The following is a 17,190-nucleotide window of genomic DNA, read 5'->3' as shown; positions in this document are numbered from 1 at the left end:
CTTGAGCCCAGGAGTTTGAGACCACTCTGGGCAGCATAGGGAGATACCATCTCTCCAAAAATGTTTTTAAAAAATTAGCCACTCGTGGTGGCATGTGCCTGTAGTCCCAGCTACTCAGGAGGCTGAGGTGGCTAGATCACTTGAGCCCAGGAGGTCAAGGCTGCAGTGAGCCGACTGCACTCCAGCCTGGGCAGCAGAGCAAGACCCTGTCTATAAAAATACTAAAAAGCTACCAAGAAGGTCCTCTGACACACACTTGGCATTAAATTGGTGGTTATTTGCTCTGTCATTTTTTTCTCTTCAAGGAATCAGTAACTTTCAGCAAGAGCCACTCAATTCCATAATCCTTATTTTCCTGTTTGTCCCAAACCTCTACAAGTCAACAGATCCCTTTCCACCTGTATCCCATCCCAGTACCCAAGTGAACGACTTAGTGACTGGACAGGTACCACATGCCAGGACTATTAACAGTGATGGGGGTCTTCACTCCTTCCTGGTGAGTGACCAACTCCACAATCCACTCTCACAGCAGCTTCCTAGGACCACTCATGGCACCAAATGTCTTATATCAGGTTCTCCAAAGCAGAGCCTGAGACAGGGATTCAGAACCAAGTGATTGACAGTGTGATTTATTCAGGAAACGCCTTTGAGGGAGGGAATGAAACAGGATAGAGAAGGGAGAGAGCTGAGCATGGAGGAAGGCTCAGAAAAAGTCTAGCTTGGCCTGATCCAAGGGTGCCAGAGCAGTCGTAGCACCCTGGGGTTTTCCCTGCTTTAATCAAATGAACCAGGTGTTGGGTTGTAGAGAGGAGGTGACTCCTGGGTAAGGTGAGATGTCTCTCATCTCCTGAGGGTAATTCTCCAGTTTCTGGAGAACAAGAGCTGTGAGCACTTGCAGCCCAAACTCAGAGCAGCTGGGGATGGGGGTCCCAGCTTGGTAGAGGGGACTGGACAGGGTACCATAGTGTACAACACATACGGTCAACAAATATTTATTAGGCATTTATTGTAAGCCAAGCAAGTCAGCAGAAGCAGGGCCTGAGCAGTGCCCAAGAGCACTCACTCACTCTCCCTGGCGAACAGGCTCAGGGGAACTCTCTTCGTGCATGTCATCCTCTTTCCCACTCAAAACTCCCACCCCGACCTTCCTGGAAGACAGGGCTAACAGGACCTTCTGCCTGCCGGCTCATGACTGATTCCTTTCAATCCCAGCTGCAATGCAAACTGAAACTCATGCTGTATATCACCACTCTATGGGAGAGCTCTATTTCTGGGGCACCCAGGAGTCAGCACACATACTGGGTGCTGGGACCAGGACTCGTAATTCACCTTGGTCCAATTCCTTCTATGGGTTTAGCTGCTCTCATTCCTGTGGGCAATACAAGATCAAACAGTCCACAGCTTTGCCTGTCTTCTCTGTTCCCCTAAGGTCCCTCTCCCTTCGCCTTAAGATGTGACTGACCAGCACAGTTTCTTCTGAATTGACAAATTTAACTCTACCTTCTACTGGCTAAACCTTGACGTCAGTACAATCAAACCAAAACAAGGTAGAGTGTTTCACAGAGAAGTGGTAGATTAAATAAGGCAGCAGAAACACATACCATCCAGCCCCTGGACCCGAATTTTGCCAAAATAGAGATACTTTAAGTCCGTTTCTTTTCAAAGGGGTTAATGATCAAAGTGGGAATAGTGACTAGGGTATTCTAGTGGTTGGAATAATAATTTCTAGAAAAAGTTCATTGCTGAGGTACCAAAACAGACATCATGCTGAAGAATTCTTTTACTGTGTGCTTCCCTGAATAGATAGGCCGTCAAACGAGGCAGAAGCTACAAATAAAACTTACTTCTACTGAACTCATGAGGCTGTTCCTAGTGTCAGTTTTGAGTTTCAAGTGAAGACTGAATGTCATCTGAAGGCTTTCTGAATTCCTCGACCATGTCCATCCATGGATTCTCTTCTTGTCTAGATTCCCAAGCATGAAGATGCTAACTAAAGCATTTCTCAGTGGGGAACACGAACAGATATCTATTATTGTGGGTTCTCCGGTGTTCCTAAAGGCTGAGTTCTAACTAAAGGATTTCAACCTATTGTGATTTTGATGGTTATGCTGGAAAAATGCTTGAAGTTGTTACTTTGCTCATTATAGGAGTACGGTCTCCCTCCAGGAAGGCTTCTCTAAAATTCAGAGCTATTCTACAACAGAGACCCCTCTACACTTAAGGTATTTATGGGATCTGTCCTCTCATGGCTTCTCAGGTGTTTAAAGAGGCTACAACTCCAGCTGAAATTCATTCCACATTCTTTACATTGAAAAGGTTTCTCACCAGTATGGATTTTCTGATGTTGATTAAGATGTGACTTCAGAGTGAAGCTTCTGCCACATTCATGACATTGATGGGATTTTGTGCTCAAGTAGACTTTTTGATGTTGTTTGGTGTGGGAACACTGGCCAACATTTTCTCTACATGTATCACATTGATAGGGCTTCTCTGCCGTGTGAGTTCTGTAATGCTGAATGAGGTCTGAACTGTAACCAAAGGCTTTTCTGCAGATATCACACTGATAAGGCTGCTCTTGTAACTCGATCTTCTTGTCTTCAATCACTGTCAAGTTCCAACTATACGCTTCCTCACAGATGCCATGTTTTTCATTTTTCTGACCCATGTGGAGCACCTGATGTTCAATTAGGCTAACGTACTGAAAAAAGACTTCCCCACATTCACGGCACTGATGGGCTTTCTCTCGGGAGTGGAGTCGCAGATGTCCAGCCAGGTGGGAACGCCTCCCAAAGCCTTTCCCACATTCGTTACACTTGAAGGGTCTCTCCCCACTGTGCACGCTCTGATGCTGAACAAGGTGGGACCTCACTCTGAAGGCTTTCCCACATAAAGGACAGGTGTAGGGCTTCTCACCTGTGTGGACGCGCTGATGCTGAGTTAGGTGCACGCGTTGGTTGTAGCTTTTCCCACATTCCTCACACCTGAATGGTTTCTCCCCAGTGTGTATTCTTTGATGTTGAATAAGATGTGCGCTCTGAATGAAGCTTTTCCCACACTCGTTACATTTATGTGGTCTCTCTCCAGTGGAGGATTTTTTGTGGACATAAGGGACTTCACTGTAGTTCATCCTCTTTGAAGAGGGTTGTCCTACTATCTCTTTCATGGGAATTCCCTGCTTTCTATCCAGCTTGCTTTGAAGCTCATAGCCTTCCCCAAAATCTTGAACTTGAGAAACATTTCTTTGGGTTTTTCCAGATAGTTCCATGTCTGCTTCTGAATATTCTGAAATTTTCTTCTTAATACTTAATTTTGTGTTCTTACTTCTTTTGTCACTGCCTAAAAAAAAACAAAGAGCAAGTGCAAATGTCATCAGTTCTTTTTTTTTTTTTTTTGAGATGGGGTCTTGCTCTGTCGCCCAGGCTAGAGTACAGTGATGTGATCTCGGCTCACTCAACCTCGGCCTCCTGGGTTCAAGCGATTCTCCTGCCTCAGCCTCCCGAGTAGCTAAGACTACAGGCATGCATGGGCATGCCCAGCTAATTTTTGTATATTTAGTAGAGATGAGGTTTCACCATGTTGGCCAGGCTGGTCTCAAACTCCTGACAATTGGGTGATCCACCCACCTCAGCCTCCCAAAGCGCTGGGATTACAGGTTTAAGCCACCATGCCCAGCCCATCAGTTATTTTATAAAGGAAAAATAAACTGTCATAAAAAATGATCATCAGATGAAACTATGATGTAACAGGAGTAACAGAGCTGGATGCGTGTGTGTACTCGATGCCAACAGGAACGTAAACAACAAACTTTTGGAATTTTCCAATGAAAAGAGCAAGATACAGCCACGGGACAGCAGAAAATATTTACAAACTATGCATCACATAAAGGACTAATATCCAAAATCTACAAGTAACTCAAACAAGTCAACAAGAAAAAAAAAAATCCCATCAAAAAGTAGGCAAATGACATGGAGACATTTCTCAAAATAATATATATAAATAACCAACAAACATGACAAAAATGCTCAACATCACTAATAATCAGGGAGGTGCAAATTAAAGCCACAGTAAGATACTGCCTTACTCCTGCAAGAATGGCCATTATTAAGAAGTCAAAAGGCCAGGCATAGTGGCTCACACCTGTAATCCCGGCACTCTGGGAGGCCGAGGCGGGCGGATCACCTGAGGTCAGAAGTTTGAGACCAGTCTAGCCAACATGTTGCAACCCCATCTCTACTAAAAATACAAAAATTAGCTGGGCATGGTGGCAGGTGCCTGTAATCCCAGCTTCTTGGGAGACTGAGGCAGGAGAATCGCTTGAACCCAGGAGGTGGAGGTTGTAGTAAGCCAAGACTGTGCCATTGCACTCCAGCCTGGGCAACAGAGCAAGATTCCATCTAAAAAAAAAAAAAAAAAAAAAAAAAAGGCCGGGTACAGGTAGCTCATGCCTGTAATCCCAGCACTTTGGGAAGCCGAGGTGGGTGGATCACGAGGTCAGGAGTTCAAGACCAGCCTGGCCAAGATGGTGAAACCCCATCCCTACTAAAAATACAAAAATTAGCTGGGCGTGGTGGTGGGTGCCCTGTAATCACAGCTACTCCAGAGGCTGAGGCAGAGAACTGCTTGAACCCAGGAGGCGGAGGTTGCAGTGAGCCAAGATTGCACCACTGCACTCTAGGCTGGGCAACAGAGCAAGACTCCGTCTCAAAAAAAACAAGTCAAAAAACAACAGATGTTGGTATGGATGTGGTGAAAAGGGAACGCTTATACACTGCTGGTGAGAAGTAAATTAATACAACTTCTGTGGATAACAGTATGGAGATGTCTTAAAGAACCAGAAGTAGATCTGCCAGTTGATCCAGCAATTCCACTACTGGGTATATCTACATAAAGGAAAAGGCAATACACCAAAAAGACTAAGCGTATGTCTTCTGTGGCACAATTCACAACTGCAAAGATATGGAACCAATCTAAGTGCCCGTCGAGCAATGAGTTGATAAAGAAAATGTAGCAGGCTGGGTGTGGTGACTCGTGCCTGTAATCCCAGCATTTTGGGAGGCTGAGGCAGGTGGATCACCTGAGGTCAGGAGTTCAAGACCAGCCTGACCAACATGGTAAAACCTTGTCTCTACTAAACATACAAAAATTAGCAAGAGATGGTGGTAGGTGCCTGTAGTCCCAGCTACTCGGGAGGCTGAGGGAGAAGAATTGCCTGAACCCGGGAGGCGAAAGCTGCAGTGAGTCGAGATCGTGTCACTGCTCTCCAACCTGAGTGACAGAGCAACACTCCATCTCAAAAAAGAAAAACAAAAAACAAATACACAACTGGATGGTGAGAACTGACAAAAACTGGAAGAATGGGAGCAAAGGATGATGAAGAGGGTACGCAGTCAGGGAATATCTGACTAGGAGTCAGGAAATAAGGCAAAATGAGGCAACAGGAGCTTTGTCAAGAGGGTGGGTGATACGGTAATCCCTGCCCCCTTCACCCTTAGCCAACATTCTAGCCTCAGTTTTCCTCCCCTGGCACATCATCCTTCTCCTTTGGGAACGCTCATCACCTTTACTATCTGCTACCCCCACCAGACCATCAACTCCATGAGGGCATGGACTGTATCTCTGTTCTGCTCACTGCAGATCCTGTGCAATTAGCAACAGAGACTCTCAATAATATGGCTGGATGTGCAAAACATGTATTCCCCCTTTGATCCAAAACATGAGGGAGGACCACGCATGGTGGCTTACACCTATAAATCCGAGCACTTGGGGAGGCCAAGGCTGAAGGATCGCTTAAGCCTAGAAGTTCGAGACCAGCCTGGGCAACAGAGCCAGACCCCTTCTCTACAAAAAAAATACAAAAATTAGCTGGGTGTGGTGGTGAACACTTGGAGTCCCAGCTATGCAGGAAGCTGAGGTAGGAGGATTAGTTCAGTCCAGGAAGTGGAGGCTGCAGTGAGCTGAGATCCTGATACTTTACCCCAGCCTGTGTGACAGAGCAAGACCCTATCTCAAAAAAAAAAAAAAAAAAAAACCTAAAGAAACAAAAATTGGGGGAGGCAAATGAGTACTCACTGGGAAACTAGCCATAAAAACAATTGCAGGGAAGGTATAAAACAAAAGATAACTTTTAAAGTGATTGCTTCTCAAGTCCAAAGCACTATTGGTAGATTTCCCAAATAAGGGAATCATCTAGTAGAATGGGAAAACACTAGCTGAGAGGATAGCTCAGCTCAACCCAGAACTTTAAAGACACTTTACTGACTTCTATACCATGGTGGAAGATGCAACGTGGCTGTAACCATCAAAGGCAGAATTTAAAAAAAAAAAAAAAAAGAAAAACATTTTGGCTGGTCTTAGAATCGTCTGTATTAGTAAGGGCCTTTAAGTTCATAGCACAGTTTCTATGATGATCTCATTCACAGATAAATTTACTGTCACTTGAACAGATGTTTAAAAATACTGGCCAGGCATGGTGGCTCACACCTGTAATCCCAGCACTTTGGGAGGCTGAGGCAGGTGGATCACTTGAGGTCAGGAGTTCAAGACCATCCTGGCCAATACAGTGAAACCCCGTCTCTATTAAAAATACAAAAAAAATTAGCCAGGTATGGTGGCACACGCCTGTAATCTCAGCTACTCGGGTGGCTGAGGCATAAGAATCGCTTGAACCTGGGAGGCAGAGGTTGCAGTTAGCTGAGATCCTGCCATTGCACTCCAGCCTGGGCAATAAGAGTGAAACTCCATCTCAAAAAAGGAAAAGAAAAGAAAAAGTCACAGGCATAAACAGTTATCAGGAGAAAAGAGAAAAAATTTGAAGTTCAGCAACTGGGAACAGTTGAGTAAATTACAATGCCACCACACAATGGCAAACTGTCAGAAATAAACAGGAGGGCTGAACAGCACTGGAAAATGTGTACGCTTAACATTTAATTCTGAGTATGACTACGTAAAACAGACTTATGAAAAAACAAAGGAAACATTCTAAGTAATAACAGTTCTATTAGTTAGCGTGATATGAGTGATTTTTTTTTTTTTTATTTTCTCCAAGCTTCCTGTACTACTGTTATTTTATTGGGTTTGTGTGTGTTTGTTGTTTGAGAAAAGTCTCACTCTGTTGGCCAGGCTGGAGTGCAGTGGCTATTCACAGGCACAATTATAGCTCACTGTAGTCTTGAACTCCTGGGCTAAGAGATCTTCCCGCCTCAGCCTTCTGGGGAACTGGAACTACAGGCACGTGCCACCATGCCCAGGTAATTTTTAAATTTTTTTGTAGAGACAAGGTCTTGCTATGTTGCCCAGGGTGGTCTTGAACGCCTGGCCTCCAGTAATCCTCCCAGCTCAGCCACCTCCCAAAGCACTGAGATTACAGGTGTGAGCCACTGTACCCAAGCCATTGTTTTAAAATAAGTAAAATAATGGGGGAAAAAGAGAAAAGCATGTAAGAGAGCCAAATCCTCACTTACTACCATAGAAAGTCAATCGATAACATCTAAAATTGATAAGCCAACTAATAATAGCAGTATTATTTTAAAATAGGGAACTACCAGAAGGAACCACTAAGAGCTGAGAGCACAGCCAGCACAGTGGCTCACGCCTGTAATCCCAGCACTTTGGGAGGCCAAGGCGGGTGGATCGCCTGAGGTCAGGAGTTCAAAACCAGCCTGGCCAACATGGGGAAACCCTGTCTCTACTGAAAACACAAAAATTACCCGGGCGTGCTGGTGTGTGCCTATAGTCCCAGCTACTTGGGAGGCTGAGGCAGGAGAATCGCTTGAACTGAGGCGGCGGAAGTTGCAGTGAGCCGAGATTGCTCCACTGCACTCCAGCCTGGGTGACTGAGCGAGACTGTCTCAAAAAATAAATAAATAAGAACCAAATAAACGATAACCTTTGCCTCGTCCTACCCCTACCAGTATCACCACGCATCTATCCTGCTGTACGGTACTAACAAAACACCTTTTGCTTTTTGCCTCCATTTATCCCCTGGATATAAACTCTTCACACGTACATCTCTGGGATTTCTCCCTGAAGTGGCGTTTTAGGTGTTCGATCAGATGCGAATGGCGACCGAAGTTCTTCCCGCACTCATTGCAGCCGTAGGGCCTCTCTCGGCTGTGGACACTGTGGTGCTGAACCAGGTGGGAACTCACCCGGAAAGCCTTTCCGCACACCTGACATTTGTAGGGTTTCTCCCCCGTGTGGACCCGCTGGTGCTGGGTGAGGTGCACCCGCTGATTGTAGCTCTTCCCACATTCTCCGCACTTAAACGGTTTTTCTCCAGTGTGGATGCGCCGATGCTGAATAAAGTTTGAGGCTTGGAGGAAGAATTTGCCACAATCGCTGCATCTGTGCCCTCTCTCGCCATGTGTGCTTTGCTTAGGGCTGATGTCTGTGATCGCGTCCAGATTCCTTTTCTGGGAAGGATTCTGCCTTGACTTCCCCACAGTGGGGTTGACCTGCCACCTTTGTACCATGCCCTTAAGGTCACTGACTTCTGCAAAGTCTGGATCCTGGGGAACGCTCCTTTCGGTGTGTTCTGGCGCCACCCAGTGTGATTCAGCGTCATCAGAAATCTGCTTCACTATGAGCTCCATATTGTCCCTGGACTCATAACCTGAAATAACAGAGGGAGAATGAAAAAATGAGCTCTTCCTTGAATTTGAAGAAATAAAATGCGGGGATAATCAAGGGAAACTGACAAGTGCTAGGGATCCATGATTTTGTAAAGGGACTTTTACAGTACCGGGATGGGATGAAAAATATTCAAGCAGAAAAGTGGAGGAGGTTAGGGAAGGAAGAGCTGGTAAAGAAGGTTCAAAGGAAGGAGACTGGAAATCAGTCATTCCACTGAACGAAGAGGGTCTCCTCTCAGTATGGCACTTGCAAATACCTGTATCATGTTAAATGTTCTCCTGTGTGTGTGTGTGTGTGTGTGTGTTTTGAGACAGGGTCTCACTCTGTCACCCAGGCTGGAGTGCAGTGGGGCAATCATGGCTCACTGCATCCTCAACCTCTTGGGCTCAAGCGATCCTCCCACCTCAGCCTCCCGAGTAGCTAGGACTACAGGTACACACCACCATGCCCAGCTAAGTTTTGTATTTTTTGTAGAGATGAGGATCTCATTATGTTGCCCATGCTGGTTTCAAACTCCTGAGCTCAAGTGATCCTCCCGCCTCAGCCTCCCAAAGGGCTGGGATTACAGACGTGAGCCAACGCAACTGGGCAATATTCTTTTTTCTTTTTCTTTTTTTTTTTTTTTTGAGATGGAGTCTCGCTCTGCCGCCCAAGCTGGAGTGCAGCTCCAGGTTCAAATGATTCTTCTGCCTCAGCCTCCCAAGTTGCTGGCACTACAGGCGTAAGTCACTACGCCAGGCTAATTTTAGTAGAGACAGGGTTTTGCCATATTGGCCAGGCTGGTCTCAAACTCCTGACCTACTGATCCGCCCACCTCAGCCTCCCAAAGTGCTGGGATTACAGATGTGAGCCACCGCACCTGGTCGCAACTGGGCAGTATTCTTAATAAAATTGGATAGCAGATTATGCAGCTAACTCCATCTTCACCTTCCTCTTCCTGTGAATTCATAGCCTGAGAAGAAAGATGATCTTTCTAGGTTTCTCAGTGCCCACAGGATTTCAGCTTGGTTTGAATTAATCATAAGGAAAAAAGACATTCTTTCTATATCCAGAGAAGAACCTACTACTTCCAAGAGCTAGGTTAACTTTCAGCAGTCACTGATAAACGTGGATGTTTCAGTGGCTAAAATTAGTTCCTTTGTGCAACTGTATCAGCAAGATACTTTACTCAAAACACTGATGTTTAATATGGTTTGCACAGACAAATCATCAGTAGTTAACAAAAAAACAGAGTATTGGCCAGGCGCGGTGGCTCATGCCTGTAATCCTAGCACTTTGGGAAGCCAAGGCGGGCAGTTCACTTGAGGCCAGGAGTTCGAGACCAGCCTGGCTAACACGGCGAAACTCTGTCTCTACAAAAAATACAAAAATTATCAGTCGGGTGTGGTGGCTCACGCCTGTAATCCCAGCACTGTGGGAGGCCGAAGTGGGTGGATCACTTGAGGTCAGGAGTTTGAAACCAGCCTGGCCAACATGATGAAAACCTGTTTCTACTAAAAATACGAAAAAGTTAGCCAGGCATCGTGGCACATGCCTGTAAACCCAGCTGCTCAGGAGGCTGAGGCAGGAGAATCGCTTGAACCCAGGAGGCAGAGGTTGCAGGGAGCCAAGATCACGCCACTGTACTCCAGTCTGGGTGACAAAGCGAGACTCTGTCCCAAAAAAAAAAAAAAAAAACAGAAAGTATCATGGCCTATTGAGAATGTCCCAAGATGTTTTCGTAAGGAGAGTCTTCAGTATTATATTAGTAATAAGAGCTGAACATTTGCTGAGTGCTATAAGTCCAGCACTACGCTAAGTACTTTACAATTTTATGGTATATTTAATCCTTACAATGACTCTTTAAGGGAACTACCATAATCTTTTTCTGATATAGTCAGAAGTTATAATTCCTAAACCATGAAGACCATTTTACTTTACCATATAGCTACTTTCACTTACCTTCCTAAAAAGACACTTAAACAGTAAAAACAGGGATATAAACAAAAAACCCTATCACAAAACCGACTTTTTATGTTTTGTCCTCCCTCATTTAACTATACAGCTAATCCCAGCTACCACAGTATTTTTTTTCTCTTTCTCTTATTCATATCTACTGGTCTCACGTTTTTATTTGTTTGTTTGTTTATTTACTGAGACTGGGTCTTGCTCTGTCACCCAGGCTGGAACACAGCAGCACAATCACAGCTTACTGTTACCTCTAACTCCCTGGTAGAAGCAATCCTCCCACCTCAGCCACCACCACGCCTGGCTAACTTTTGTATATTTTGTAAGGGTTTGTCTCACTATGTTGCCCAGGCTGGTCTTGAACTCCTGGCCTCAAGTGATCCTCCTTCCTTGGCCTCCCAAAGTGCTGAGACTACAGGCATGAGTTCCTGCGCTCAACAGGACAGCATGCTCACTTCCTCCTCCCCTTGTCTCTCTATGGAGTCATGTCTCTCGAGCCGAGGTCAGTCCTTCCTCCTTCCTGTACCCCAGATCTCACCATACCTTCCTGCTTTCCACGGATCTCCCCACATCAGCTAACTGCCCCTCCATTTTTTTTTTCCTTTTTTTGAGATAGGGTCTCACATTGTCACCTAGGCTAGAACGCAATCGTGTGATTTCAGCTCACTGCAACCTCCACCTCCCGGATTCAAGCAATTCTCCTGCCTCAGCTCCTAAGTAGCTGAGAGTACAGGTGTGTGCCACCATGCCTGGATAATTTTTGTATTTTCAGTAGAGACAGGATTTTCCCATGTTAGTCAGGCTGGTCTCAAACTCCTGACCTTGTGATCTGCCCGCCTCAGCCTCCCAAAGTGCTGGGATTACAGGCATGAGACACCACGCCCACCCTGTCTGCTCCTCCTTGCCTCCATATTTTACTCTACTAGTTCTTCTCCAGTAGCATTTAAATATGCTGAAAATTTCTCCCATTAAAAAAACATACGGGCCAGGCGTGGTGGCTCACGCCTGTAATCCCAGCACTTTGGAAGGTCGAGGCGGTTGGATCACCTGAGGTCAGGAGTTTGAGACCAGCTTGGCCAACGTGGTGAAACCTCACCTCTACTAAAAATACAAAAATTAGGCGGGTGTGGTGGAGGGTGCCTGTAATCCCAGCTACTCGGGAGGCTGAGGCACGAGAATAGCTTGAACCCGGGAGGCAGAGGCTGCAGTGAGCCGAGATCATACCACTGCACTCCTGCCTGGGTAACAGAGCGAGACTCTGTCGGGAAAAAAAAAAAGGGAAACAAAAAACAATCCACCCATCCAACCCATTATTCTTTCAGTGACCAGGCCTCATTTCCCCTTCAGAGACAAAGTCCTTACATTCATCTATGATAGCTTTTTCAAATTCCACTCCTTTGCAGTCTTCAAAGAAACTGTCTCTTGTTCCCCAATACCCCTGCCATTCCACAGAAACTGCTGCCTCCAAGACTCATTTACTTATGTTGTAAAAATCTCACTTCTAAATCTGATGAGTACTTTAATTTTGACCTTTGGTGATGCTGTAATTAATAGAAATCTGCAGATGTGAAAATAATCTAATATGGCCTTCCAAGAGAAGTGAAGGAGGCAGAAACCATTGGCCATGTGATTAATGTAGAATAGTGTACTGAAGTGATAAATACAGATGTTGTAATAAAGAGACAGAGAATGAGAAAAACATCAGAAACTACACATTTAAAACTGCTTAGAGAATACCACAGAAAAGAACTATGCCAAGAACCTCAAACTCTGAAATCCATTAGGTACCTGTAAAGTAACTGAAAAAGATAAAGCAAGAGTAACAGGCTCAAATAAACAAGCAAGCTATTGGAAATTAATTTAAAAAGAAGAAAAATTTTTAAAATTTGCATTAAATATAACATTTATACTATATGAGCAATTCACTGAGATAAAAGGCTCCATGAAAAATCAATAATCATAAAATTATTGATTTAATCAATAATTTTAAAGCATAAATTTGATTTTTTTTCCACAAAAATTCAAACGTCAAAATAAAAAAAGACTACCAAGATCCCAATAGATTAATAAACAGAGGCATGCACAAATAAATCAAAAAAGGAAATAAATACAAATAAATATCAATAGTACTTAAAAATGGAAATTTTAAAAGAGCAGGAGTCAGCTCTATACCTGTTAAATAAAAGCCTGTGAGCAAACTGAAATGGTTAAACAATGTAAACTGACACAGTGCTTTTCAAAAGAAATTTTGCACTGTGGGCTGGGCACAGTGGCTCACACCTGTTAATCCCAGCACTTTGGGAGGCCAAGCTGGGCAGATCACAAGGTCAGGAGTTTGAGACCAACCTGGCCAACGTGGTGAAATCCTGTCTCTACTAAAAATACAAAAATTAGCCGGGCATGGTGGCGCACGCCTGTAACCCCAGCTATTCAGGAGGTTGAGGCAGAAGAATTGCTTGAAACCAAGAGGCAGAGGTTGCAGGGAGTCGAGATCGCACCATTGCACTCCAGCCTGGGAGACAGAGCGAGACTCTATCTCAAAAAAATAAAAAAATAAAATGAATATATTTTGCAGTGTGTATGTTTGCATCTGAAGTCTTCCAGTATGCCTGATAGAATGGTTCTTCTAAAAGAATTTACTAAAAAAAAACTAAGCCGGGCGCGGTGGCTCAAGCCTGTAATCCCAGCACTTTGGGAGGCCGAGACAGGCGGATCACAAGGTCAGGAGATCGAGACCATCCTGGCTAACACGGTGAACCCCGTCTCTACTAAAAAATACAAAAAACTAGCTGGGCGAGGTGGCGGGCACCTGTAGTCCCAGCTACTCCGGAGGCTGAGGCAGGAGAATGGCGTTAACCCGGGAGGCGGAGCTTGCAGTGAGCTGAGATCCGGCCACTGCACTCCAGCCTGGGTGACAGGGGGAGACTCCGTCTCCCAAAAAAAAAAAAAAAAAAAACACAAAAAACTAAAAGTTACAATCTCCAAAATGTTTGCAGGAGTGCTGAGATTTTTATAACTGCTCCAGACAGTACAATTAAATATTAGCTTCCAGGATTATAACTTAGAAATAGGGCCACAAAATTCAAGAAGCGATATGACATGTAAAATGTAGGTGCCAAGGTGAACATCATAAAACAGGTATCGGTGACTTAAGAATGGTAATGAAGTCCTCCCGAATAGCTGGGATCACAGGTGCCCGCCACTGCACCCGGCTGATTTTTGTATTTATAGTAGCGATGAGGTTTCACCATGTTGGCCAGGCTGGTCTTAAACTCCTGACCTCAGGCGATCCACCCGCCTCGGCCTCCCAAACTGCTGGGATTACAGGCATGAGCCACCACAGCCGGCCCGCTCTTATTTTAAAGCGGTAAAAAGTCAGCATTTGCTGGATTGCAAAAACAGTCCCCCCAGGTACTATCAGTGTTTAATCATACTCTTAAGATGGAAATGATCAGAATAAGCTGAATAAGAAAGTGAAGGTTGATTTATTCTTTTACAAAAAAAAAAAAAAAAAAGCAAAGTCATAGCACATAAAACATAAATGCCATTATAGGGTGTGCTAGAAATACTCTTTACAAGATGACAAAATAAAGATGTCCTAATCCATGCAGATGAAATAATCCTTACCCATGGAAGTAATACTCCCATAGTTCTCCTTCCTGTCATCCCTATAAAGGGACTTCTGGGACTGGTCCAAATGTCCCCATTCCTCCAGGATGAAGGATACAGCCACATCAGCCACCTCTTCAATTTTCACCAACTTCTGAAACAGGAGATCTCCACTAAATTCTCATTCCCTATATCCAAATTTGGAGTGAGGGGAAGAACTGGGCTCATTAAGAAAAGAAACAGGGAGGAACTGTGCCTCAAAGAGGATGGGGAAGGACTAGGCAGAAAGGAAAAAGGCCAAAGGAATGAAGGTACCAACCCAAGATGGGCCTGGTCACTGGCTAAAGAAACTGAACTCCTGGTGAAGGTTCAGGATGGGTCCTCTATGAGGGCAAAGGGGCACCAGCTCACCTGGGACCCAGCTGAGAGAAGTGAAGCTGTCAGCTCCTGGCTGTCCTTCAGGGGAAGGGAAGGAACTTGGAGAACAGGAAGGGCTAGGGGAGGAGAAAAAGAGGTTTAAGTGAGAACATCTTTGCCCGGTTCTCATTGCCATCATGTTCCTCTTATGCTCAGGAATCCATAATGGCCCCTACTGCACTGAAGTCAAAGTCTTCTGCCTGGCTGTCAAGACCCTCTAATTTCTGGATCCTCTCACACTGTGTTATTCCTCCTTTCCCCTAGACTTCCTACATTGGTCAGGCTAATCCCTGCTTGTCATTCTGCTATAAAGGATGCATTCTGTGGCCAGGCACAGTGGCTTGCGCCTGTAATACCAGCACTTTGGGAGGTCAAGGCGGGCAGATCACTTGAGGCCAGGATTCAAGGCCATCCCATCCTGGCCAACAAGGCAAAATCCCATCTCTACTAAAAATACAAAAATTAGCCAGATGTCGTGATGCATGCCTGTAATCCTGGCTGCTTGAGAAGCTAAGACATGAGAATCACTTGAACCTAGGAGGCAGAGGTTGCAAATGAGCCAAGATTGCACCACTGCACTCCAGCCTGAGCAACAGAGTCAGCCACTGTCTCAGAAAAAAAAAATAAAAAAGACTGGGTGTGGTGGCTCACACCTGTAATCCCAGCACTGTGGGAGGCCAAGGCAGGCAGATCACAAGGTCAGGAGTTCGAGACCAGCCTGGCTAATATGGTGAAACCCTGCCTCTACTAAAAATACAAAAATTAGCCAGTGTGGTGGCGGGTGCCTGTAGTCCCAGCTACTCAGGAGGCTGAGGCAGGAGAATTGCTTGAACCTGGGAGATGGAGGTTACAGTGAGCCAAGATCGCGCCACTGCACTCCAGCCTGGCCGACAGAGCAAGATTCCATCTCAAAAAAATAAAAATAAAATAAAAAGTGGGGGCCAGGCACAGTGGTTCACGTGTGTAATCCCAGCACTTTGGGAGGCTGAGGCAGGCAGATCACAAGGTCAGGAGTTAGAGACCAACCTGGCCAATATGGTGAAATCCCATCTCTACTGAAAATCCAAAACTTAGGCGGGTATGGTGGCAGGCACCTGTAGTCCCAGTTGCTCAGGAGACTGAGGCAGGAGAATTGCTTGAACCCGGGAGGTAGAGGCTGCAGTGAGTTGAGATCACACCACTGCACTCTGGCCTGGGTGACAAAGCAAGACTCCCTCTCCAAAAAAAAAAAAAAAAGGATGCATTCTACTTTGCTAAGATCAAATTTTATTATCTCAAAGGACCACCAAAGTCCCACATCTTCCATGAAACTGAAGCATTCCTAACAGCCCAGGGCTGCTCGAGCTTTAATGTACAAATAAATCACCTACATCCCCTAGAGAATCTTGGTACTTGCAGATTCTGACTGAAAAGGCCTGGGGTGAGGCCTGAGAGTTTGCATATCTTTTTTAATTTTTTTTTTTTTTTGAGACAGTCTCACTCTGTGGCCCAGGCTAGAGTGCAGTGGTGCCATCTCGGCTCACTGCAACCTCCGCCTCCCAGGTTCAAGCAATTCTCCTGCCTCAGCCTCCCGAGTAGCTGGGATTACAGGTGTGCACCACCAAGCCTGGCTAATTTTTTGTAGTTTTAGTAGAGATAGGGTGTCACCACGTTGTCCAGGCTGGTCTCAAACTCCGGTAATCCGCCTGCAATGGCCTCCCAAAGTGCTGGGATTACAGGTGTGAGCCACGGCGCCCGGCCCCTAGTTTGCATTTCTAATAAGCTCCCAGGTGATGCCGGTGCTACTGCTCCCTGGACCACTCTTGGATTACTATGGCCTCAGAAATTCCTTCCAGAATTTCCATGGTTACTTTCTATTCAGCCAAGAAGTGTGTATTAAAACTACTCTCTATCTGCCTATCTCAGGAACAGACAGAACAATTCTTACCTTGGAAAACTACTGTCTAATGCAAGCTTGCCCAACTCGCGGCCTGTGGCCCGTGGCCCCGGACGGCTTTGAATGTGGCCCAACACAAATTTGTAAACTTACTTTCTTTTTTTTTTTTTTTTAAGACAAGTCTCACTCTGTTGCCTACGCTGGAGTGCAGTGGTGCAATCTCAGCTCACTGCAACCTCCGCCTCCCGGGTTTAAGTGATTCTCCAGCCTCAGCCTCCCAAGTAGCTGGGATTACAGGCGCCTACCACCGCACCTGGCTTGTTTTGCTTTTTGAGATGGAGTCTCGCTCTGTTGTCCAGGCTGAAGTGTAGTGGTGCGATCTCGGCTCACTGCAACCTCCGCCTCCCGGGTTCAAGAGATTCTCCTGCCTCAGCCTCCTGAGTAGCTGGAATTACAGGCATGTGCCACGACGCCTGGCTAATTTTTGTATTTTTAGTAGAGACTGGGTTTCATCATGTTGGCCAGGCTGGTCTCAAAACTCCCAGTCTCAAGTGATCTGCCTGGTTCGGCCTCCTAAAGTGCTGGGATTACAGGCGTGAGCCACCGTGCCTGGCCCACTTTGGAATTTTCTAAGATACTTAAAATCTGCAAACATTTAAAATGTGGGTTGGGCACAGTGGCTCACGCCTGTAATCCCAACACTTTGGGAG

The 17,190-nt window shown here is 45.5% G+C and overlaps 1 protein-coding gene across 3 annotated transcripts; it reads right to left on the bottom strand.

Moving 5' to 3' along the window:
• Positions 1-613: 613 nt before the first annotated feature.
• Positions 614-14,861, bottom strand: ZKSCAN5 (zinc finger with KRAB and SCAN domains 5). 3 transcript variants are annotated; one of them, XM_026447604.1, is made up of 4 exons: positions 14,599-14,676; positions 14,206-14,341; positions 8,006-8,611; positions 614-3,336 (listed from the first exon to the last, which is right to left on the bottom strand). In XM_026447604.1, the coding sequence occupies exons 2-4, from the start codon at positions 14,207-14,209 to the stop codon at positions 2,195-2,197; spliced, it is 1,752 nt and encodes a 583-aa protein (XP_026303389.1). In that variant the 5' UTR covers positions 14,210-14,341; positions 14,599-14,676; the 3' UTR covers positions 614-2,194. The 3 variants fall into 3 exon arrangements, with proteins under 3 accessions (XP_026303389.1, XP_026303390.1, XP_026303388.1); XM_026447605.1 differs by having other exon boundaries at positions 14,206-14,338; XM_026447603.2 differs by lacking the exon at positions 14,206-14,341 and having other exon boundaries at positions 14,599-14,861.
• Positions 14,862-17,190: the final 2,329 nt, after the last annotated feature.

The sequence above is a fragment of the Piliocolobus tephrosceles genome, chromosome 8, assembly GCF_002776525.5.
Source record: "Piliocolobus tephrosceles isolate RC106 chromosome 8, ASM277652v3, whole genome shotgun sequence".
Lineage (NCBI taxonomy): Eukaryota > Metazoa > Chordata > Mammalia > Primates > Cercopithecidae > Piliocolobus > Piliocolobus tephrosceles.
Note: the sequence above shows the minus strand (reverse complement) of the source record. Positions and strands in the feature narration are given on the sequence as shown.